Here is a 25,020-nt window from a genome sequence, read left to right on the forward strand (position 1 = left end):
GCCTTCCCGAGCGCCGCTCCCCCTCTGCCGCGCCCTCCCCGCCCGCCGTTAACTTGCGCCGGCACGCAGGGCACGCCGGGAACTGGAGTCCGCGCGCCCGCTCTGCCGCTTGGGGCGTCTGGCGCGGGGACCACGATTCCCGTCAGGCAGCGCGCGACCGAGCGCCCGGACGCCGCGAGGGGCTGCGGCAGGGGAGCTGGATGCGGCGGTGACGTCACCCCGCGCTCGCGCCGCTCGGCCCCACCCGCGCCGCGCGGCCTTCTGGGACCTGTAGTTGGGCGGAGTGGTCCGGCCAGCTCAGGGCCGCGTCGCCCGCGGTGGAGGAACTACAAGGCTGGCGGCGAGGAGTTCCGCCTCTTTGACAGGCTCCCGGACGCCCCAGCGCCCCGCGCCCCCGCCACCGGGTCCGCAGGCCGGTCCGGTCCCTGGGATGCTCCGGGCGAGCAACTTCGGCTCTGGCATGCCAGGAAAGGCCCGGTGACCTTGGCCCGGCTCCGGGTTCGAATCCGCCTCCTCCACTGGCTGGCTCTGTGACCTTGGGCCGGGCCCCTCGCCCGTGTCCAGGTGACTCATTGGGACGAGAATGACCCTCCTCGTGGGCTAGGCGGTTCCGGAGGGCGCCTGGAAAGCGCTGGCCCGGGCCGCCGTCGGGTCGGGGACCGCCCTGGGCTCTGGGGCTGCCGCTAACCGGCGGACCTTGCCATTAGCTTAGAACCCCTGGCCCGGAGGCGCCCTTCCGAGCTCGCCCTCTCCCTGAGGTCCCGTGCAGCCGTCGCCCGGCCTACCGGTGCCTTGCGACCCTGCACGGTCCCAGGGCGGTCCAGCCATGTCTCACGACGTCGCAATGACCCCACCGCACAGGCCACGAACCCCGTCAGACCCTCCCGGCCCTTCCAGTGGGGCCGCTCCGTCTGGACCCTCCTCCTTCCCGGGCCCCTTGCCCATCATCAGCAAGCCCCAGGTACAGTTTTGCTCTTAGACCTGGACTACAGGAGTCCCTCGTCTGGGTCCCACCCATCACAAACACCGAGACACAAAAGACGTGTGTTCCCCTCTTCGGTTCCATGGGTGGTTACGGGACCGAGATGCAGAGGAGCTTGGTGCTAGGATGTATAGTACGAGGGCCTCCATTTGCACTGTTTCCTGGGCCCCCCACCGTTAGCTCTGGGCCTGCCAGGTTTCACTGCCTGGCCGTTACCCTTGCCCCAGCTGCAGCCGCGGCCTTTTAATCCCTTGACCCATTCTTCGTACCAAACGGAATGAGCCAATGTGATCAAATTAACCCTCTGTTTAAAGCCTTTCAGAGATTCCATGTTATGTAGGCAGAATAAGACCCCTCACCCCTCCTGGAGTGTCTTGAATGACCCTGCCGCTGAAGGTAGAGTTTGAGAAGGGGGGTGGGGTGCCTGCCTGAGCACCCCACTGGGTGGGCAATGTTTTGGGCTGCCCCCTTCCCCATGCAGGCTGGGTCAGACACTCCCCACTCACACAGCCCCCGTGCCTTCGCTTGTCAGAGCACATTGCGCTGGATTGGGGTTCTTGGTGCGCACCAGTATCCCCCCGAGAGGTCAAGTCTTGGGCCGGGGGGAGCATGGGAGTGTCTGCGTCCTGCACCTCTTGAACCCCAGCTCCTGCCAGGCAAGGGCTGGGCACACATCAATCCAGTATTTGCTGGATGAATGAATGACATAATAATGACCGTTTGTCAAGCAATTATGCACCAGCCACTCTGCCTCCTGCTATATCATCTCATCTAATCCACGCAACCATTCTCGAGATAGGCACCATTAGCCCTATATTATGGATGAGAAACCAAAGTTCACAGATGGTGAGGGATTTGCCCAAAGTCACCCAGAAGGTCAGAGGCAGGGCCCAGATTCCAAATCAGATGTGGCTCAGGTGTGACTTTTGTGTTCCAGCAGAGCACAGGGTGATACAGTGAAGAGTCCTCCTGGCGCCTGGGGACAGGAGCAGCCTCTCTGAGGAGGTGGGCTGAACCAGAGCCAATCCCCGTCAGAGCAAAGGACTTTGAGCAGTGCGAGACTCCAGCAGGGGGAGGCTCAGCATATCCCAGAAACCAACAAAAGCAAGGCTGGGTTTTATTCTAAATACAGCTGGGAGCCATGCAGGGTTTTGAGCAGGAACTGTCATGGTAGGATGTATGTTTCTGAGAAAACTCTGGCTGTTATGCTGAGAATGGATGTCAGGGGAGCAAGACTGGAGGCTGGCGCAGCAGGTGGAGAGGGTGCTTCTGGCGGAGAGAAGTTACGAAGCAAAGGCATAAAGCAGTGGTTCTCAACCTTTGATTTTCATTATCTCCCCCCTAAGGAAAAATTAAGATACTAAGGAGAAAATACTAAGGAATAAGATTTCATCTGGTAGAGTTGAGCTTTGGGAGGGCCACAAACCACTGTTATATCTACGATTTGTTTCTCCTCTTAAGAATCAATTTTCACCCCCTTGATAACCAATAGGAGATATATATACATACATATATATACACACATATATATAAATGTATAAATATATATATATAAAATAAGGAATTGGCTCACACAGTGATGGAGGCTGACAAGTCCCAAGACCTTCAGTCAGCAAGCTGGAAGCTGGAAAATATTTGCAAATGAAGCAACTGACAAAGGATTAATCTCCAAAATTTACAAGCAACTTATGCAGCTCAATAACAAACAACCCAATCCAAAAATGGGCAGAAGACCTAAATAGACATTTCTCCAAAGAAGATATACAGATGGCCAAGAAGCACATGAAAGAATGCTCAACATCATTAATCATTAGAGAAATGCAAATCAAAACTACAATGAGAGATCATCTCACACCAGTCAGAATGGCCATCATCAAAAAATCTAGAAACAATAAATGCTGGAGAGGGTGTGGAGAAAAGGGAACCCTCTTGCACTGTTGGTGGGAATGTAAATTGATACAGCCACTGTAGAGAACAGTATGGAGTTTCCTTAAAAAACTACAAACAGAACTACCATACAACCCAGCAATCCCACTACTGGGCATATACCCTGAGAAAACCATAATTCAAAAAGAGTCATGTACCAAAATGTTCACTGCAGCCTGTGTCCAGTGGTGTGTTTTGAGGTGTCTGTGACCTTATTATGATTTTAGGCAGCCTCTCTGTTAATGGGTGGGGTTGTATTCTGTCTTGTTAGTTGTTTGGCATAGGGTGTGCAGCACTGTAGCTTGCTGGTCGTTGAGTGGAGCTGGGTCGTAGCATTGGGATGTAGTTCCCTGGGAGAGCTTTCGCTGTTTGATATTGAGTGGAGCCAGGAGGTCTCTGGTGTACCAATGTCCTGAACTCAGCTCTCCCAACTCAGAGGCACAGGCCTGACACCTGGCTGGAGCACCAAGACCCTGTCAGCCACAGGGCTCAGAAGAAAAGTGAGAAATAAAAGAAAGAATAAATAAAATAAAATAAAGTTATTAAAATAAAAATTTAAAATATTATTAAAGACTAAAAATTAAAAAGTAATTTTAAAGAAGGAAGGAAAGAAAGAAGAGAGCAACCAAACCAAAAAACAAATCCAATAATGATAACAAGCGCTGAAAACTATACAAAAAAAAAAAAAAAAAAAGGACAGACAGAACCCTAGGACAAATAGTAAAGGAAAGCTATACAGACAAGATCTCACAAAGAAACCAAAACATGCACACTCACAAAAAGAGAAAAAGGAACAAAATATCTATAAATGTGTGTATATATATATATATATATATATATATAAAATAAGGAATTGGCTCACACAGTGATGGAGGCTGACAAGTCCCAAGACCTTCAGTCAGCAAGCTGGAAGCCCAGGAGAGCCAATGGTGTAGTCCAAGTCCAAAAGCCTGAGAGCCAGGAGGGCCAATGGAGTTGTTCTAGTCCAAAACCCAGCAGGTTTGAGACCCAGGAAGAGCTGATGTTTCTTTCAGTTTGAATCCAAAAGGTAGGGAAAAAAATTATCCAGCTCAGAGGCACTCAGGCAACAGGAGCTGTCTTTTTGTTCTATCCAGGCCTTCAACTGATGGTATGAGTCCCACCCACAGGTTTGTTTTTGTTTTTGTTTTTTAAAATTTATTTATTTTTGGCTGCGTTGGGTCTTCGTTGCTGCGCTTGGGCTTTCTCTAGTTGCAGCGAATGGATGCTACTCTTCCTTGCGGTGGCTTCTCTTGTTGCGGAGCACAGGCTCCAGGCACAGCCTTCAGTAGCTGCAGCACGTGGGCTCAGTAGTTGCAGCGCATGGGCTTTGCTGCTACTCAGCATGTGGGATCTTCCCGGACTAGGGCTTGAACCTGTGTCCCCTGCATTGGCAGGCAGATTCTTAACCACTGCACTACCAGGTAAGTCCCCAAAGTTTTTTTCTGTTGTTGCTGTTTTTTGTGGGGGTTTTTGGCCACCTGGCATGTGGGACCTTAGCTCCCCAACCAGGGTTTGAACCTGTGCCCCCTGCATTGGAAGCATGGCATCTTAACCGCTGGACCACCAGGGAAGTCCCCCACCCGCATTGAGAAGGGCGATCTGCTTTACTCAGTCTACCAATGCAAATGTTCATCTCATCGAGAAACACTCTCAACAGACACATCCAGAATTATGTTTAACCAAATGTCTGGGCACCCTGAGGCCCAGTCATGTTGACCTAAACTAACCATCACAAGGGAGAATGCAGGACATAGGGCCAGAAAGGTCTATGTATACTCTTAAAAGTAAAAGCAGCTCAGTCTGGCAGGAGCACAAGTGGTCACAGGGACTTGTGGGCAGTGACCCTGGAGAGGATTTAAGCATGGAGATGGCCACTCAAAGCACCCTCATGATCTGGAAGGCTCTTGGAGCCACTTACAGGAAAAGGCGGCATATGTTGGATATATTTGTAAAAGTCAAGTTGTATTACTTTCATGTGCAGTAAATATTAACCAAGATATGAATATGTACTAGTAACACAAAACAATTTTATAAGAAAAATTAGATGAGTTCATTATCTCACAATTTATAACCAGGGAGCATTACGTAATAATGAATCATTACCTAGAAAGCCTTTTCTAATTTCTGGCTTTATTAAGTCTGCAGAAAGAACAGTTGAGCACCTTTGCTGAAGCCATTTCCTTGCCCCAGGCAGAACTACGGCAGCAGGCTTCCACCCGCAAGCAGAGCACAGCGAATTCTCTGTAGAAACTATACAATGCAAGAGCAGCAATGGGCATATTAATGTGTGGGGATCCCAGAGAATCAGGCAGTTCTTGATGCTCACCCAGAACTGAAGCCCACAGGTCAAAAGCTCTGCCCACCTGGAGCTTCTAATCAGCTTTTAAACATGTCACTTGTAAACGTGAAGGGACAGTGAAAGATCACCAGTCATTTAAGAAATGGCTCAAGTGTGGAGAGAAAAAAATGTGTGTGCAGGGCGGCAGGCAAAGAAACTGTTAATGGAAGGAATCAAAAACCTTTTCAAAAACTGCTAATAGCCTCAGAGATGTTTAAGAAAGGAGTCTTGAAAATTAAAAATATAGCCAAAATTGTAAAAGAAATTCAATAGAAGGGCTGCAAGATAAAGGAAATTATTCAGAAAGCAGAACAAAAGACACAGAAAATCAGAGAGAAATGAGACTTAAAATCTCAATCCAGGCGGTCCAGCAACTTTCCAATAAGAATTCTAGGGGAAAAACTGGAGGGAAATAACTTTTGCAAGAAATAATACAGGGACTTCCTTGGTGGCTCAGTGGTTAAGAATCCGCCTGTCAATGCAGGGGACACGGGGTCGAGCCCTGGTCTGGGAAGATCCCACATACCGCAAAGCAACTAAGCCCGTGCGGCACAGCTACTGAGCCTGCGCTCTAGAGCCCGTGAGCCACAACTACTGAGCCCACGTGCCACAACTATTGAAGCCCACAGCCTAGAGATCATGCTCTGCAACAAGAGAAGCCAATGCAATGAGAAGCCTGCACACCGCAACAAAGAGTGGACCCTGCTCGCCACAACTAGAGAAAGCCCGCACGCAGCAGCGAAGACCCAACGCAGTGAAAAATAAATAAATAAAAATTTTTAAAAAGAAATAATACGGGGCTTCCCTGGTGGCGCGGTGGTTGCGAGTCCGCCTGCCAATGCAGGGGAATCGGGTTCGCGCCCCGGTCTGGGAGGATCCCACGTGCCGCAGAGCGGCTGGGCCCATGAGCCATGGCCGCTGAGCCTGCGCGTCCGGAGCCTGTGCTCTGCAACGGGGTAGGCCGCAGCAGAGGGAGGCCCGCATACCACCAAAAAAAAAAAAAAAAAAAAAAAAAAAGAAATAATACAATTTACCAGAAGTAAGGACTTGAATGTCCAGATTGAAAGAGCCCACCAAGGAAGATGGTTAACTGTAGAAAACCAGAGATGAAAAAAAAAAAAAACACAGCCTAAAATGCTCAGGAAGAAAAACAGAAGTCACATTTAAAAAAAAAAAGGCAGGAAAAAAGAACCTCACTAAATGTCTTAACAGTAACATTTGAAGCTAAATAGTGGAGCAGGGCCTTCAAGATTCTGAAAGAAAGTCAGATATACAATAGAATTGTATAGCCAGCCAAACTGTCGTGTATGGAGACAAAAAACAATTTTGGACAAACTACATTTTTCAGGTAAACAGACTGCAACATAGTAAAAAAAACCCTAAAATACCAGTAGGTCTATTTCTCACATACGGCCTAAGGCTGTTAAGTATCTCTCCTCCTTTTAACTGAGATGGGGACTAACCAGGGACAGGTGCTCCAGTGCTCAGTGGGAAACCCTGATGGTATCCTAAAGGTGGAAGTGAGCCAGTGGTGAACAGAACCCTACCGGCTCCATTTGCCTAGCAGAGGAAAATGGCATCTGCAGCCTCTATGATTTTTTTTTTTTTTTAGCTGCACTGGGTCTTCATTGCTGTGTGCGGGCTTTCTCTAGTTGTGGCAAGCGGGGGCTACTCTTCTTTGCGGTGCACGGCTTCTCATTGCGGTGGCTTCTCATTGCAGTGGCTTCTCTTGTTGCGGACCCCAGGCTCTAGGTGCGTGGGCTCAGTAGTTGTGGCTCATGGGCTCTGGAGCGCAGGCTCAGTAGTTGTGGTGCACGGGCTTAGTTGCTCTGAGGCATGTGGGATCATCCTGGACAAGGGCTGGAACCCATGTCCCGCCTGCACTGGCAGGCGGATTCTTAACTACTGGACCACCAGGGAAGTCCCCGATTTTTTTTTCTTATGCACAAGTTCAGCTTTCAATTAAAAATTTCTAGGGATATCAAGGCACATGGCCATTTTACTGAAAATAAAAAGACGACTACAAAAACTCACAGGTGAGTCACACATTGGAGTTGGTAGGCAAAGACTATACAATAACTATAATATGTTCAAGAAAATAGAGGAAAAGGTGTAAAAAGAGATGAAAATATTGAGAATTGTAATCTATAAGGAAATTAACTAGAACTGAAAAAGTAACTGAAATTGACTTCAATAGATTAATAGCCAACTAGACACAGTACAAGAGAGGATTAATGAGTTAGAATTCAAGATAAAACAGCACAGAGAGAAAAAACAACTGATAAAACAGAAAAAAGAATAAAAAATACATGAGACACAGTTGAAAGTTTAACATGTGTAACTGGTGTCCCAAAAGGCTAGAAGAGAGAATGCCACAGAAGCAGATTCTCCAAAACTGGTGAGATAGTCACCCAGTTTCAAAAATCTCTGTGAACACCAAGCAGAATAAAAACAAGCAAAACCACACCTGAGCACATCATTACTAAACTGCTGAAAACAAAGAAAAAACTCAGCCAAAGAAAATATTCACATATCTTCAAAGGTATGTGACAGCTGACTGCAACAGAAATGAAGCTAGGAAACAATAGGATGACAAAGAGTAATTGGGGGAAAAAACTGTCAACTTATAATTTTTAAAACTTGTAATGTATTTAACACAATATATTCAAAATATCACCACTAAAACATGTAACCAATATAAAATTACTAACAACATGTCTTAATACTTTTCTTTTTTCTTTTTTTTTTTTTTTTGCGGTACGCGGGCCTCTCACTGTTGTGGCCTCTCCCGTTGCAGAGCACAGGCTCCGGACGCGCAGGCTCAGCGGCCGGCCACGGCTCACGGGCCCAGCCGCTCCGCAGCATGCGCTATCTTCCTGGACCAGGGCACGAACCCGTGTCCCCTGCATCGGCAGGCGGACTCTCAACCACTGCGCCACCAGGGAAGCCCAATACTCTTTTTTTTTATACTAAGTCTTCGGAAACCTGTGTGTGTTTTTGTTTTTGTTTTTGCGGTACGCGGGCCTCTCACTCCCACGGCGTCTCCCGTTGCGGACTCCCAACCACTGCGCCACCAGGGAAGCCCGTGTGTGTGTTTTATACTTGCAGCCTCTCTACACTTGGATTCATCATGTTTCTAGCTTATTTCACTTAGCATAATGTTATCATGGTTCATCCATGTTGTAAGTATGTATCAGAATTTCATTCTCCAGGCTGAGTAATATTCCATTGTATGGATATACCACACTTGATCCATTCATCTGTTGATGGACATTTGGGTTGTTTCTACCTTTTGGCTGTTGTGAATAACGTTGCTATGAACATTGGTATACAAGTACCTGAGTCCCAAGTATCTGAGTCAATTCTTTTGGGTATCTATCTGGGAGAGAAATTGTTGGAACACATGGTAATTCTATGTTTTACTTTCTGAGGAGCCACCAATCTGTTTTCTAGATCAGCTTCATCATTTTATATTTCTACCAGTAATGCACAAGGGTTCTAATTTCTGCACATCCTCACCAACACTTATTTTCTGTGTTTCTGATAATAGCCAGTGGCTGTAAAGTGGTATCTGTGGTTTTGATATACATTTCACTCGTGACTAATGATGCTGAGTTTCTTTCATATGCTTATTGGTTATTTGTATGTCTTCTTTGGAGAAATATCTATTTCAGTCCTTTGCCAATTTTTATTTATTTATTTATTATTTTTTTGTGTGTGTGGTATGCGGGCCTCCCTCTGCTGTGGCCTCTCCCGTTGCGGAGGACAGGCTCCGAACGCGCAGGCTCAGCGGCCATGGCTCATGGGCCCAGCCGCTCCGCGGCCCGTGGGATCTTCCCGGACCGGTGCGCGAACCCGGTTCCCCTGCATCGACAGGCGGACGCGCAACCGCTGCGCCACCAGGGAAGCCCCTGCCAATTTTTAAATTGGGCTGATTTTTTGTTCTTGTTGAGTTGGAGGAGCACTTTATATATTCTGGTTATTAGGCCCTTATCAAATAGATGACTTGCAAATATTTCCTCCCATTCTGTGGGTTGTCCTGATAGTATCCTTTGATGCACAAAAGTTTTTAATTTTAATGAAGTCAAATTAATTTTTCCTTTTGTTGCCTGTTTTTGGTGTCATATATAAGAAAACTTGGCCAAATCCAGTCATGAATATTTGCCTTCATGTTTTTTTCTAAGAATTTTATAGTTTTAGCTCTTAAATCTAGGTCTGTGATCCATTTCTTCATTGTTTTTTATATGCTGTTTAAAGACCCAACTTCATTCTTTTTTTAAAAAATTAATTTATTTTTATACTTATTTTTGGCTGTGTTGGGTCTTCGTTTCTGTGAGAGAGCTTTCTCTAGTTGCAGCAAGCGGGGTCCGCTCTTCATCGCGGTGCGCGGGCCTCTCACTATCGCGGCCTCTCTTGTTGCGGAGCACAGGCTCCAGTCACGCAGGCTCAGTAGTTGTGGCTTACGTGTCTAGTTGCTCCGCAGCATGTGCTATCTTCCCGGACCAGGGCTCGAACCCGTGTCCCCTGCATCGGCAGGCGGGCTCTCAACCACTGCGCCACCAGGGAAGCCCGGAATTTTTGGGTTTTTTTCAGTTCCTTAAGGCATAGTTATTGATTTGATCTTCTGATGTAGACATTTATAGCTATGACTACCCCCCTGAGCACTGGTTTCACTGCATCCCATGTTTTGGTATGCTGTGTTCTCATTTTCACTCTTCTCAAAGTATTTTCTAATTTCCTTTGTGATTTCTTCTTTGAAGAAATCATTTATAAGTGTGTTAATGTCCACATATTTGCGGGTTCTCCTAAATGTTCATTCCCTATAACCCAGTAATTTCACACTTAAGTATATGTCCAACAGGTATGTGAGCAAAACTGCACCAAAAGATATACAGAATGTTCAGATTTGGCTACTAATAGCAAAAAACACAAATTAATGAAAGAATGGATAAACTGAAGCATATTCATCTAATGAAATATTATACAGTAAGGAAAATGAACTACACGTGAATCTCACAAATATTGAGCAACAGAAGCCACCCCCCTCCTCCACAAAATACACATTGAGTGATTCCATCTATTTATTTTTTAATTTGGCCACACCATGCGGTATGCAGGATCTTAGTTCCCCAAGCAGGGATTGAACCTGTGGCCCCTGCAGTGGAAGCGCAGAGTCTTAACCAATGGACCACCAGAAAGTCCCCAATTCCATCTGTTTAAAGTGCAAAGAATAGGCAAAAGTAAAGTACGTGATTAGGATTGTGTGTTTTGGTAATTAAACTATAATTATAGTTAAAGGAGTGATTTTCATAAAAGTCAGAATAGCGATTACCTTGGAGGAAAAGGCAGAATGTACTGACCAGGAGGGAGGACAAGAAGGGGCTTCTAAGGTGTTGGTAATAGTTTCTTGTTGCAGTTGGTTGTTTCACAGGCCTTTGCTTTATGGTAATTCACTGAACTGTACTTTTGAAGTAATTCAGTGAGGTGTGCTTTTTGTGTGGTATATTTCACAGTATAAAAGATAAATAAATACAGTGGCCTTGAGTTGGTAACTAAGCCTTAAACACCTCATAAAAGCAAGGGTAAAAAAAAAAAAAAAAAAAGCAAAGAGTAAATACTTTCTGGAGGAACCCACCTTCAATTCAGGTCTCAAAGAATTTTCAGATAGTTACCAAGTTACCAAGTTACCTGGGTTCAAAGTAAGGGAGAAAAAAGTTTACAAAACACACAAAGAAGGAAGTCATCATTAGTGAGAGCCAGCCGGAATAAAAGGCCTCAGAATTAGATCCACAAAGACTTTGGGTACTGGAATTAACATAAATAGAATACGAAACAGACAAATCTCTAAAACTGATTAAAACGGAAAGCATAAATTAGTATTAATGATAAAAAGATGCTGCAGAGACTAATTAGCTTACAAGAGACTATTTTGAACTTTATACCAAAGACTTGTAAAGAGATGAAATACACAAATTCCCAGAAACCTGTAACTGAACTTAAATGTGAATAATTCCCAAACATTAAAAAATCATACCAGTATTTTAAAATCTTTCCTTAATAAAACTAATAGCCCCGAAATTTTATTGCTGAGTTCTACTAAACATTCAGGGAACAAATAATTCGAATCCAGGGTATAGAGACAATTCTCCTTAGTCTTACTGTAGGGAACTTACTTTGAAACCAAAACCTGACAAAGACAGTGTAAGAAAATGATAGGTCAATATAACTCATGAACATGGATATTTAGAAACCCTAAACCAAATATTGGCAAAACAAAGTAAGAAATGTGTAAGATAAAACATCACGAACAAAGTAGATTTACCCATGAAATACGCTGGTGTGCACTGAAAAAAAATCACTGTGATACACTACATTAACCGATCTAAAGGGGGAAAATCCTATGTCTCAGTAGAAGTAGAAAAAGAACCAATAAGGTGATACATCCCTTGTGACAAAATAAAACAGAAATAAAATACAAACTCCTATCTCGTGGTTGGAAAAGGAACCTCCGTTACCTGTTAGTTATCTAACAAGTTCATAAAGAAAAAGAAAGTTCCAAGAATTAGAAAGAACATTTCATTGCAGATGATATGGTTGTGAAGGTAGAGAATTTAACAGAATCCAGATTCTTAATTAGAATGAGACTTTGGCAAGAATGCTTACACAACTAATTTACAAAACCAATTAAATTTCCATATGGCAACAACAAAAAAAGGTAGTTGAGACGCCACTTAAGTTTCAAAAATAAGAAACCTAGCAACAAGCCCCTTCTGTAGCTAGCTTTGGGGGACACCCTCTGCCAGTACACACCTGTGGTACACACTCCCCACCCTTTCACGGGACTCTCCTCTCCTCCCTGGGCTTGCCGAGGATGGAGGCCTCACCTGGCTCCTGGCTTCAGGACACTGCGGGTCTAGGGTGGCCACCAAGGAAGTGTCTGGTCAATCACACCCTCAGGTCTCGGGAGGCCTGTACACTGGGAGGGCGCCAGGCCTGGGATCTGCACTCAAGGACCCTTTCCTCTTCTCTTTACCTAGACAAGTTTCAGACCTTGAGGAGCACAGCTGAGCATCCCTTCCTGTTCTCTTGGACTCCTGTACCTCACCTTTGCCAGTTTTATTTTCCACTGGCCTGGGGAACTGTCTCCCTCGATGATGTACAGCCTAGCAGGGCAGGGACGCAGTTGGGTTTCTCAATACCCACCAAAGCCAAGCGTGGTACCAGGAGCATGGCAAATGTGCAATAAGCATTTGAATAACTGTCTTTTTGTCTCTGGTGGTCTCCAGCAGAAGGCAGGCAGGCCTCTGAAGTTTAGCACCTCTGTGCCCCCAAGCACCCAGCACATTAGCCTTCTATCTCTGGGAACCATCTGATAGGAACGGAGAAGAGCAGGCAGGCAAAGGCCAGCTCTGCCATCACTTACTCTCTGGGAAGTAAGCCAAGCCCATTCTGTCTTCTCAGCTTTCCCCGCACAGCTTGCTTGGGGCTCTAGCAGGCACGCCATGCACTCCTGGGCCCCCACTCCCATGTGGAGGGCAAACCGTATACAGTGGTCGGGGCAGGTGTGCTGCACTGCCAGGACCCCAGGTCAGTCCGCGTCCACACTGCTCAGAGCTCCTCTCCTGAGCTGGCACTGGCCAGACCGAGCAGACGGCCCGCAGCCAGCCTCGCTTCTTCAGGCCGGAGGTTAAGATTCTGCTCATTTAGGGATTCCGGGGCCTGGACCTGTGGTTCTGCTCCGAGAATGACCTCTTACCTGCTGGCTTCTGGGTCAGTAGATGACCAAGCAACTTCCTTGCACACATACTGTCGCAAAAATACTCCAAACGTGAGGCAGACAGGAATCACACACCTTGGGCAAGGGTGGGGGGGGGGTGATACTGATCCAAAAGAGCAAATGAATGCACAAACGAGATACCTGGTTCAAATTGATGGTTTATTTCCACCTGTAACACTAGCAGAGGAGAGTCCAAAACAGACTGACATACGTGGATACAGTTTAAGTGTAACAAAAGGCGAGCGGGACCGGGTGGGGGGGGGGGAGGGGGGGGGGGGGGGTGATACTGATCCAAAAGAGCAAATGAATGCACAAACGAGATACCTGGTTCAAATTGATGGTTTATTTCCACCTGTAACACTAGCAGAGGAGAGTCCAAAACAGACTGACATACGTGGATACAGTTTAAGTGTAACAAAGAAGATCTGAACTATGTACACGGAGGGAGGGAAAGGATTTTTCGTATCAACCTTTTCCTGTTTTGCAACTTCTGAACAGTAGAAACTAAACTTTTTTTCCAACTTAAGTTAGTATGAAGGAATACAACTTTGATGATCAACCATTTGTCCTTAAGCATAAAACGTAAGAAATTTTGGCTGCGGTTGTCTTGGCTCCTGAAGTCTGGGTATTGTTAGAACATAAAAAAAGAGCATTCCATGAAGCCCAGAAGGAACTTAATGGCAATGATGTCTAATCGAAGGGCAGACATGCTGCACACCACACAGATGAGAACGGATGTCCTGCCCTCCTCGACTCCAAGTAGAAAATAGTACTTTCATCAAACGAGCTGGAAGTGAGCCAAACAGTTAAAAAGTCAGAAAGAAGAATGAAACAATTTTCTTTTCACACAGAGGAGGGATACTCCTTCAGCCCCATTTAAAGTGAATTCTGTGCTGAGTCCCTGCTCCTCCAGAAGGAGAAATGGAAGGTCAGTTATTGCTAGCAAAGCCAGAGGCGGCCCCTTTTCCACCTTGAAGATGTTTCACACGAAAAGGCTGTTGGTTTGGCTTGAAGGCCTCGGAGGAAGGAGGGGTAAAGAGGTGGAGGCAAGCCCTGTGTAGCGGGGGGGGGCGGGGGCAGCTCAGGTCAGCTCGGGCCACCTTCCGCCTCCTTGAGACCCGAGGCTTTTACCCCCGCGGAGTCGAGCGGAGGGTGTTATCTGGGCCCCTGGGGAGGAGAGGCCACCGTACTTTGCCAACCAAAGCCTAAGGCGCAATCAAAGCCCGAAGGATCGAAGCCCAGTGGCCAGAAGAGCAGCTTCGGAGAGGACTGTCAGCTGCAGGGGTGGGGGGTGCCCAGCTCAAGTCTGGAGAGCCGAGGTCTCTGAAACGCAGGTCGGCTGTGACCTGGGCAACAGCATGGACACGGGCGGCTAATAAGGCCACAATTACTGCCACCACCGCCCAGGGTCTATGCTTGAGTAGACATCAGGCAGTGGGAACTGAGGACCGGAGGGCACGTGGTAAACACAGGATGGATTTTTATCAGAAAAGAGAGAGGATGCTCGAAGACGTGCCTGCCCCATTGACCTTGCACGGCCCGCGCCAGGTGAACTCGGGCATGGATAAAGTTCCTGAGAACAGGTGGTGAACCAGACGGGGCGAGACAGGCACTGCTCCGTAGGCGACATGAGGCCTCTGAAGGACACTAATAGTGCTACATCTCCTGGGCTGCTGAAAAGTAGGCAAAGAACAGGCTTTATTGCACATTTCGCTCTTGGAAAACTGGGGACTGCCCTGCAGAGGGTCCTTGTGATCTGCAGGAACCCGACATCAATGCAGGCGGAATCACGGGTGGCCTCTGAAACTCAAGGGAAGAAAAAAAAAGTCCAGTGGTTGGTCTTTCCGGGGCCGTGCTTGCACCTGGGATCCTCAGGCCAGAGGGACCTTGTCTGGCTTGGCCACTGTGGTGGGCAGATGCCCGGGAGGAGGGAGCGTGCCCAGGAGAGCTGGGCGGACCTGTGCGCTCTCCTACCGGGGCCAGCCCTCGACCCACTGCCAGTAGGAAGCTGGGGCAAACCTTCCAAATGGGGAAAACTTCCTGGCAAACGTGCAAGTTCCGGAAAGAGGCTGGAACCACGATTCTCCATTCCAATGTGCCCGACTCCCTCTCTCCTACCCTGGAACCAGACTACCCAGAGGAGCAGGTGTAGACCCTGGCCTGGGAGGGCCCTGGGTCCAGATCCACAGCATCAAACTAGAGGTAACGAAAGGATCAAAGACGGGGTTGGAAAGAAGAGAGCAGTTTACGTTACAGACGATGATTCTGAAGTAGTCTTTCTGAGCCCAAGAAACTGGAGGCAGATAGCCCACGTAAGGCCGTAGGGGACCCAGTCAGGCTCTGGCTGTCCATCCGTCTCTCCTGAGCAGCTCAACACTTCATATATAAATGGGGTGGTACCGTTTGTGGTTGATCTTTTTCCTGCAAGTTGGGCAAGTGTTAGCATTCTTAAGGGAATCACGGAGGCACTGGCTACAAAAGACGTGGCCACATTCCGTAGAAACAATGAGACGTCCATTCTGCACAATCTAGAAAACATAAAAGAGCACAGGCTTCACGTCTGGCCTTGTACCAGAGCAGCGGGAGCCCCGAGAATCCACTCCCGCCCAACAACTCCACAATGCCGCATGAGGGCTGGGGGGCCGAGGGCTGCAGCAGCAAAGGCAGGGAGATGGTCTGGAGAACTAAGGACGCTGCTCTGCAGGCTCAGGCAAGCATGAGCGGTGTCCCTGAAGCCGAGAGCAGAGGCAGCGGCCAGTCTCTGGCAGCGGCAGCCCAAGGGGGGTCTGACAGACCCCCAGGCACCCAGTGGGGCAGTGCCCTAGGGCCTGGGGCCACAGTGAACACTAGCAGCTTCCAATTAGGCCAGGTAGGGGACACACAGGACTAATGCACTTGCACAGGGCAGCCCAGAGTTCAAGACTGAGGGCCCAAGAAGTGGCACCCTCCCCCTTCACAGAGGTGTGCCAAGCCATGTGCCAACCCAAGTGTGACTGCAGACAGAGGCATCAAAGCCCACCCAGCGAGGAGCGCTCTCGCATCTAATTCTTTCACTGAAGCAGTTTGAAAACCAGAACCAGGGGAGACACAGCTGAGTCTGCTTACCTCCGAGTACCCGTCCATGCAGATGGGACAACTGACAGTACCAGAGGGCCTAAAATCACAGTGCTCATGTCAGTTCCTCAGCAAGCGCAAACATCAATTCCTCTTAAGTGGCTTCGCGTAAGCAGCCCACATCCCCTTACAAGAGCCTCCTCCGACCCTGCCTTAGCACAGGCACCCGGGACACTCACAAGATGGCCGGCTGTCCCGATGGGGGCTGGGGGAGGCTATGAGAAAGGGGAGGAACGAGATGGGGGCAGGAGAAGGCGCAGGCAACTGGAGTCGCCCTGTCCCCGCCCTGCACCTCTGGCCTATGCTCCCTCAGAGCCCCCTTCCAGCCTCCCTGTCTGGGGCAGGGGCTGCGCCTAGCACCCCCTTCCTCCAAGCATTCCTGTTGCAGAAGGCCGGGAGCCGCTGGGTCTGTTCTCCACCCCAGGTGGTGGGGCTTGCCTCCAGCCTGGAGCTATTCACACCCGCCCAGCCAGTGCCTGGCACACCCTGGTCACAGTGGGAACAGCTGAGCCCAGCTCCAGATCCACCTGCCACCCAGATGCTACAACGAGCCCTTCTTGAGCCCAGGGCTGAAGGTCCAGTATCTCTAATACCCTGCTTCCTGCCCCAACCTCTCCACTGAAATATGGAGAGGAAGGAAGAGGATCCTCACTCCAGGGACGATGGGGTCCCACGGATCCAGAAGCTTCCCGGCAGAGAGCCTGTCCCCAGCACGGCAGCAGCAGAGCAGCGGGAACGCTGGTACCTGAGTCCGGTAGCGGCCTCCTCCCGGGCGTTTCTGGGGGTGTGGGTGGTCACATACACGTCCTTGTCCCTGGACAGCTCCTCGTCATCACTGCTTAGCACACAGCTGTCGGCGTGCTCCTGGCGCAGCCTCCTGGCGTTCCTCCTTGGCCGCCTCCTTTCTGAGATATGAGCCCATGTTCAGGGCAGGGCCTCCCAGTCCTACCACCCTCACCACCCACCCTCCTTTCTGACTGGGAAAGGCCAGTCCCAGCTGCACGGAGACCACCCTCCCGTCTTCCCAAGAGAAGAAGCCCCCACCCCTGCTGCGTGCAGATGCCCAGGGGGACGTCTCCTCAGCAGAAAAGGGACTGACTGCAGGCGTGAGCAGGGCGTCATCCCGGGCGTGTTCCCGCACCTACAGAGCTGGCAAGGCCAGAGGCCCTGCCCCCACACCCTCGTCAGTCCTCTACCCAAACCCAAGGAAGGAGAGGAAACCACTCACCTTCAACAATCTTTGAAAAAGGAGAAAAACAAAAGAGAAATACACAATTAATTTGACATAAAAATATTCTGTATTCTTTTAAACTCTTAAACAAGAAAACCGAAGCATTTGTTTCAAATGCAAAATCCTCGGGAGCAGCAAAGGCTCCCAGCAGCTGACACACTGCGCCCCAGCCCGCAGGTGTTTAGTGAGTCTCTGGGAGCTGCGTGACCTGGGGAAGTTCCATACCCTCGGAAACTGCCAACTTCCTCTTCTGAAAAACAGAGGCACGAGCGCGCTCACAGCGCCCCCTCGCTGCCGTGAGCGCTAAGTGAGATCACAATGATGCCACGGGGCACCAGGGGCCCGAAGCTCACAACCAGCTCCCCACGCTCTCCTTGTCTTCACTCCACGTGCGCTACTGCCGGAGACGGAGCCTGTACTGGCAGAAGGGTTTGCAGTGCTTAATACTTTATTAAAAATAATTAAACAGCCAAAGTGGGCCATGCAGGGACTACGGAGAGTAGCACACAGCAAGGACCGAGATCAATCCAACCCTGTGCTCGAGGCCTACAGGAAGAGCTAGTGAGAACTTGACAAGCCCGTTGCCTGACTACAGGCACACCTGTGCTTTGCTTGACTGCGCTTCACAGATACCGCGTTTCTGACAAATTAAAGGTTTGTGGCAACCCTGCGTCAAGCAAGTCTATTGGTACCATTTTTCTCACATCATTTGCTCACTTCGTGTCTGTGTCACTTTTCAGTAATTCTCACAATATGTCAAACTTTTTCATCATCATTATATTCGTTATGGCAATATGTGATCGGTGATTTCTGACGTTACTACTGTAATTGTTTTAGGCACCATGAACCTCACCCATACAAGGCGATGAACTTAATTGATAAATGTGTGTTCTGACTGCTCCACAGAACAACTCTTCCATGACTCCCTCCCTCTTTTTGAGCCTCCCTCCCTCTTTTTGAGCCTCCCTACTCCCTACACACAACAATATTGAAATCAGGCCAATTAATAATCCTACAATAGGGACTTCCCTGGTGGTCTAGTGGTTGAGACTCTACGCTCCCAAAGCAGGGGGCCCGCTTTCAATCCCTGGTCAGGGAACTAAAGCCTGCATGCTGCAACTAAAACAGCCCGCGTGCCGCAATCAAGACCCAGCACAGCCAAATAAATAAATAAATATTAAAAATATATATATATCCTACAATAAACTCTAAGTCTTCAAATGAAAGGAAGAGCTGCACATGTCTCACTTTAAATCAAAACCTAGAAATGATTAAGGTTAGTGAGGAAGGCATGTCAAAAGCTGAGACAGGCCAAGAGCTAGGCCTCTTGTGCCAGTTAGCCAAGTCGTGAATGCAAAGGAAAAGCTCTTGAAGGAAATTAAAAGTGCTACTCCAGTGAACACACAATGATAAGAAAGTGAAACAGCCTTACTGCTATGTGCAGAAAGTTTGAGTGGTCTGGATAGAAGATCAAACCAGCCACAACGTTCTCTTAAGCTGAAGCCTAAACCAGAGCAAGGCCCTAACTCTCTTCAATTCTATGAAGGCTGAGAGAGGTGAGGAAGCTGCAGAAGAAATGTCTGAAGCTAGCAGAGGTTGGCTCATGAGGTTGAAGGAAAAAAGCCGTCTCCATAACACTGTATTGCAAAGGTAAGGCAGCAAGTGCTGGTGTAGAAGCTGCAGCAAGTTATCCAAAAGATCCAGCTAAGATCATTAATAAAGGTGGCTACACTAAACAACAGATTTTCAATGTAGACAACAGCCTTCCACTGGAAGGAGATACCATCTAGGACTTCTATAGCTAGAGAGAAGACGTCAACGCCTGGCTTCAAAGCTTCAGAAGCCAGGCCGACTCTCTCCTTAGCCGATGACTTTACGTTGAGGCCAGTGCTCATTTACCATCCCAGAACTCCTAGGGCCCTTAAGAGTGGTGCTAAATCTACTCTGCCTGTGCTCTACAAATGAAACAACAAAGCCTGAATGACAGCACATCTGTTTACAAAACCGTTTACTGCATGTTTTCAACTACTGCTCAGAAAAAAAGATTTCTTTCAAAATATTACTGCTCACTGACAACGCACCTGGTCAGCCCAGAGCTCTGATGGAGACGCACAATGAGATGAATGCTGTTTTCCCGCTGCTAACACAGCATCCGTCCCGCAGCCCATGGATCAAGGAGTCATTTCAACTTTCAAGTCTTACAATTTAAGAAATATATTTTGTAAGGATAGCTGCCATAGACAGTAATTTCTCTCATGGATCCAGGCAAAGTAAACTAAAAACCTTCTCGAAGGGGTTCACCATTCTAGATGCCATTAAGAACATTTGTGATTTCATGGGTGAGGAATTTGGAAGAAGTTGATTCCAACCCTATCAGATGACTTTGAGGGGTTCAAGACTTCAGGGGAGGAAGGAACTGCAGATGTGGTGGAAACAGCAAGAGAACTAGAATTAGAAGTGGAGCCTGAAGATGGGACTGAACTGCTGAAATCTCACCGTAAAACGTGAGTGAACAGATGAGGAATTGCTTCATACGGATGAGAAAGTGGTTTCTTGAGATGGAAGTGGTTTCTTCTTCTGGTGAAGATGCTGTGAAGATTGTTGAAATAACAAAAAAGAACTAGAATATTACATTAACTTAAGTTGATAAAGCAGCAGCGGGGTTTGAAAGAAATTCTACTGTGGGTAAAATGCTGTCAAACAGCATTGCTGCTACAGAGAAAGTGTTCATGAAAGGAAGAGTCGATTAATACAGCAGACTTCATCGTTGTCTTCTTTTAAGAAATTCCCACAGGCACCCCAGCCTCCGGCAGCCACCACCCTGATCAGGCAGCAGCATCTTCATCGAGGCAAGACCCTCCACCCACAAAGAGATTACAACCTGCTGAAGGCTCAGGTGATGGTTAGCACTTAGCAATAAAGTACTTTTAAATTAAGGAATGCCCATTGTCATAATGTGCGATTGCACACTTAATAGACTGCAGTATAGCACAAACAACTTTTTTACATGCACTGAGAAACGCAAAGGTTCGTTGTGTCTTGCTTTACTCACTTTACTACGGTGGTCTGGAACTGAGCCCACCACCTCCAAGGTGTGCCTGTACTCAGAACTTGTTAAGACTCTTTTCTGCAACAGTTTCAGCCCTGTCAAGTCAGCTCTCTCACTGAGCTACTACCTGTCTGTCTACACCATCACCAGTAGCACTCCTTTCCCCTCTCGCTTGTGTGTGTGATCAACTACTTCAGGAGAGCTCTCAGGATTGCTGTTGAAACCCTGCTGCCACCTCTCCTTGGCTGCCCCCGTGTTCAGGGGGCATGGAGGCTGACCCTTTCTGGCACACCATCCTGCCCTGCAGAGATGGGAGGCTCAACTCTATTCCAGCTCCCTTGCAGTGGGCATTCTAAACATGAACTAAATTCCCTCAGTGAGATACACTCATGCTATTTGGAGAGCAGAAGGGTGGAGGACAATTTCAGCGGCTGTAGGTGGACACAGATGCGGGTATCAAGAGGCAGTCGTGGCCGAGGCTGCAATGTCCAAAGCCCAGGTCTGTCCTCCCAAGTAAGGAGACACAGTAGCATTTCCTTGAGCCCAAAGAGGTTAGTACAGGTGGTAGCTGCCCCCTCCCATCCTTCTGCTTAGAGCAGAGGTAGCAGCTCCCATGGTGCGTCAAGGCTGAGATGTCCGGAGTTATTCCTAGACACCTGCTCCTCCGGCCTTTACAACGCCACGAAGCAACTCCTCCCGTGTATTTTTCTTTAATTAATAAATTTATTTATTTATTTCTGGCTGTGTTGGGTCTTCATTGCTGTGCACAGGCTTTCTCTAGTTGCGGCGAGTGGGGGCTACTCTTCGTTGCCGTGAGTGGGCTTCCTCACTGCGGTGGCTTCTCTTATCGCGGAACACGGGCTCTAGGCATGCGGGCTTCAGTAGTTGTGGCACGCAGGCTCAGCAGTTGTGGTTTGTGGGCTCTAGAGCGCAGGATCAGCAGTTGTGGCGCACAGGCTTAGTTGTTCCGCGGCATGGGGCATTCTTCCCGGACCAGGGATCAAACCCATGTCCCTTGCACTGGCAGGTGGATTTTTAACCAATGCCCACTGCCACCAGGGAAGTCCCCCTCCCATGTATTAAAATCCATTTCTGCTCCAGAATAACTAGAGTGGATTCGGTTTTTCCAACCTCAACCCTGACAAATACAAATGGCCATCGCAGGAAGGAAGAAGATCTGAGCATAAAGATCTTCATTTTGCAGATGAGAAGCCACTGAAGACACTTGCTCTTCCCCCCAGAAGAAGCTGGAAAGTGTGACTATGAAACTGGCGACAGTCAACTTCATCACCAGGACCATGAACTGGAAGACAAGCTTGGGCTGGCAGAAGGTGCAGTCCAGATGAAGTCTAGAAGGGGAGCTCTGAAGTTAGCCAAGAGCAGAAGGAAATTCTGCTGTGGGCAGGGAACACCCCCATTTTCCTCCACTCCAACACCGCTTTTACTGCCCTTTGCCGAGGACCACTGACCAGGTGTGGATGCACCTGGAAGGAATGTGATGCCACTGGGTCCCAGGCCACCAGAATGTGGCAACCAGGTCTCCACAGGCTCTTGTGAGCCAGACCCAGCTAGCCCCTTGGCAGTGCCAAGCCGGGGCCGGACCTGAACCCTGAGCCCCCAGGAAAGTCCCAAGGCCCAGGATGCTGTTGGCACAACGGCAGGTGCTCCATACTTAACTACTAGGTAAATGAATACACGGTGGCCAGAGAGCCTCCTTCACTGGTGATGACTCTGTCCCCACGTTCAATGGAAGAACAGATCAGAGATGCGGCTTCTTGCCCAAAGGGCAGAAAAGAATGGCACCACAGCCTGGCCTCCCAGCTCCATGACTTCCTGTGACCCAGAGCCACCTCCCAGCTGATGGAGGTGAGATATCCTCCACCCAGCAGCCGAATCGCAACAAATCGAGAACTCTGGGCTTCCCTGGTGGCGCAGTGGTTAAGAATCCGCCTGCCAATGCAGGGGACACAGGTTTGAGCCCTGGTCCAGGAAGATCCCACATGCCACAGAGCAACTAAGCCCGTGTGCCACACTACTGAGCCTGCGCTCTAGAGCCCGCAAGCCCCAACTACTGAAGCTTGCGCGCCTCGAGCCTGTGCTCTAGCAACAAGAGAAGCCACCGCAATGAGAAGCCCACACACCGCAACAAAGAGTAGCCCCTGCTTGCCGCAACTAGAGAAAGCCCGTGAACGTGCACCTAGAGCCCGTGCTCCTCAACAAGAGAAGCCACCGCAGTGAGAAACCCGCGCACCGCAACGAAGAGCAGCCCCCGCTCATCGCAAATAGAGAAAGCCTGTGAACAGCAGCGAAGACCCAACACAGCCAAAAGAAAAAAAAAAAAAAAAAAAAGAAAAGAAAGAAAAAGAATCAAGAACTCTGCAGGTGTCTGCAGGTGCTCTGGAATGTCCCTTCCCCGTGGCCATAGCCCTGCAGGTAACAAAGTGCTTACCTAGCACAAGAGACAGAGGTGGGGAAAAGCATCGGGGCTTCGGAAATGTTGACTCTAGGAGTAAACAGATGGAAATAGGAATAATACAAGCTCTTGGGCCCCTCATCTGGCTGAGAGGCCTTTCAAAGAAACAAAATACCAAACGGAAACAATTCCCCAGTCCCCTAATATGTACAGCCAAATCAACACTGTGACAAACTGGCTCAAGCTCAGACCCACACATTCCACCCCACCTTCAGCCTGGCTTCTCTTTCCTGACTCTAGAATAAACTACAGGCAGTGTGTCAGAGACAAGTGGAGACACATGGACCATGAACAACCCACAGTAGCACCGGCGCCGCCTGCTTCCACACCTGGGCACCCTGACTCCAGGTCTGGCACCCAGAACCCCTGTGAGCTTCTGAAGCACACGTGAGCCTCAGAACACCTGCAAACACTGACACCCATGTCACAGACTCCTGGTCAGTGGGGCAGGATAAGCCTTTCTTCTTCTACTAGTGGACAAAATGCTTGGCATTCTTAGGGCCACAGAAACATGCTGGGGTGAAACAACAGAATGGAACCAAGTAGCAGGGTCACTGGGGTCCTCTGCAGGCAAGCTGACCTCTGGCATTTCTAAGAAAGCTCATCCAGCTGGGAGCTCAGAGAGCCGCTTGCTTTAAAGGACCTTCTTAGGCAGCACGGCACATCATCCCACTGGAAGAAGCAGCCATCTGCAACCACCGTGCCCGCCACGGGTACTCCTCAGACCCAACAGGTGCACGCATCACACAGTCACAGAGTACTTTTACCGTAGCACCGCCACGAGCACCAGGAAGACTGGTGCTGACACGAACATCCCAGTCAAGTAAGCAGGCGTGTCAGATTCCACGGGCAACTGTTTCGTTTCCCCAATTCTTGGATATGATGTCTGGGCTCTTCTTCCTTCATATATAATTACACTGGTTCATTCACTCATTTTAGCAGTCACTGTGTACCTCTCATGCCCTTTACTATTCCCAGCCAGAGACGGACCAGGCTCTGTCCTTGCCTGCAAGGAAGCCTTCACCAAGCAGACCCTTTCAACAGTCTCAGAAATCATAAGCCAGGTGAGGTACAGAGTATAACACAAATAGCTCTATACATCAGTACACTATGGGAACAGAACAAAAGAAGATTCCAGGAAAATCAACCTGACTTTAAAAGAAAAATCTTTTGAAATTCAATGAAGGAAAATAGTCCAAGCAAGTACCATTTTTAATAACTTCCCCCTGGAAGACTCAGTTTCTTAACGAGAGAAGTGAGTCTCTTTTCCATCACTGCATGACTTCCAGCTGGAACAGAGACTGGCATACTGCAAAGGCTCATGAAAAGTGGTCTGAAAATTTTAATTCATCTATCAAACCAGATAAGAAAGCAGAAGGATGGGACTTCCCTGGTGGCGCAGTGGTCAAGAATCCGCCTGCCAATGCAGGGGACACGGGTTTGAGCCCTGGTCCGGGAAGATCCCACATGCCACGGAGCAACTAAGCCCGTGTGCCACAACTACTGAGCCCACGTGCTGGAACTACTGAAGCCTGCATGCCTAGAGCCTGTGCTCTGCAACAAGAGAAGCCACCGCAATGAGAAGCCCGCGCACCACAACAAAGAGTAGCCCCCGCTCGCCACAACTAGAGAAAGCCCATGCGCAGCAACAAAGACCCAACACAGCCAAACATAAATAAATTAATTAATTTAAAAATAAAAAAAGAAAGAAAGCAGAAGGATGGAAAACAAGCAGAGACTTCCAATAAATGGCAGGCTGGTATTTCCATCCATTTTTCCACCGAAAACAACCAAGAACAAGGTAAAACATACATATTTTTAAATAAAGAGGTATCAAAAAAAGAGAAGAATTCAGTCAACAGTACAGGGAATACAGTAATCCAGAAGGAAAAAAAGCAGAGAGGATTCTTAAAAAATTGAAGCCTACTTCTGAAAGCCCCACAGAGAAACCAAAGCCCGGGCAGGAACCATGGGGGCAGGTTATCTAGTGAAGGCCAGCCATCGGGGGCAAGCCAGGCTTAAAGCAAGACTCAGTAAGTAGCAAAGAACTGACACACAGAATGTATTTTCTGACCAGTACTGCAAGCAATCAATAACAAAAAGAAAGTA

General features: G+C 48.5%; 1 protein-coding gene and 1 long non-coding RNA gene across 2 annotated transcripts in view; one reads left to right on the forward strand and one right to left on the reverse strand.

The window, feature by feature from the left end:
• Positions 1-614: 614 nt before the first annotated feature.
• On the forward strand, positions 615-7,299 carry LOC114486632 (uncharacterized). Its single transcript, XR_003680719.2, has 3 exons — positions 615-961; positions 4,024-4,056; positions 7,244-7,299. It is a non-coding gene; the product is annotated as an uncharacterized lncRNA (long non-coding RNA).
• A 6,072-nt stretch (positions 7,300-13,371) lies between these two features.
• The window catches only part of RNF4 (ring finger protein 4), a 42,479-nt gene continuing 30,830 nt past the window's right edge, over positions 13,372-25,020 (reverse strand). Inside the window, exons 6-9 of the mRNA XM_007105077.3 lie at positions 17,387-17,396; positions 16,904-17,063; positions 16,150-16,198; positions 13,372-15,572 (exon numbers count right to left, since the gene is read on the reverse strand). Of these exons, the coding sequence (XP_007105139.1) occupies positions 15,423-15,572; positions 16,150-16,198; positions 16,904-17,063; positions 17,387-17,396 (369 nt within the window). The 3' untranslated portion in view covers positions 13,372-15,422. The remainder of the gene's footprint in view (positions 15,573-16,149; positions 16,199-16,903; positions 17,064-17,386; positions 17,397-25,020) is intronic.

The sequence above is a fragment of the Physeter macrocephalus genome, chromosome 7, assembly GCF_002837175.3.
Source record: "Physeter macrocephalus isolate SW-GA chromosome 7, ASM283717v5, whole genome shotgun sequence".
NCBI classification, from domain to species: domain Eukaryota; kingdom Metazoa; phylum Chordata; class Mammalia; order Artiodactyla; family Physeteridae; genus Physeter; species Physeter macrocephalus.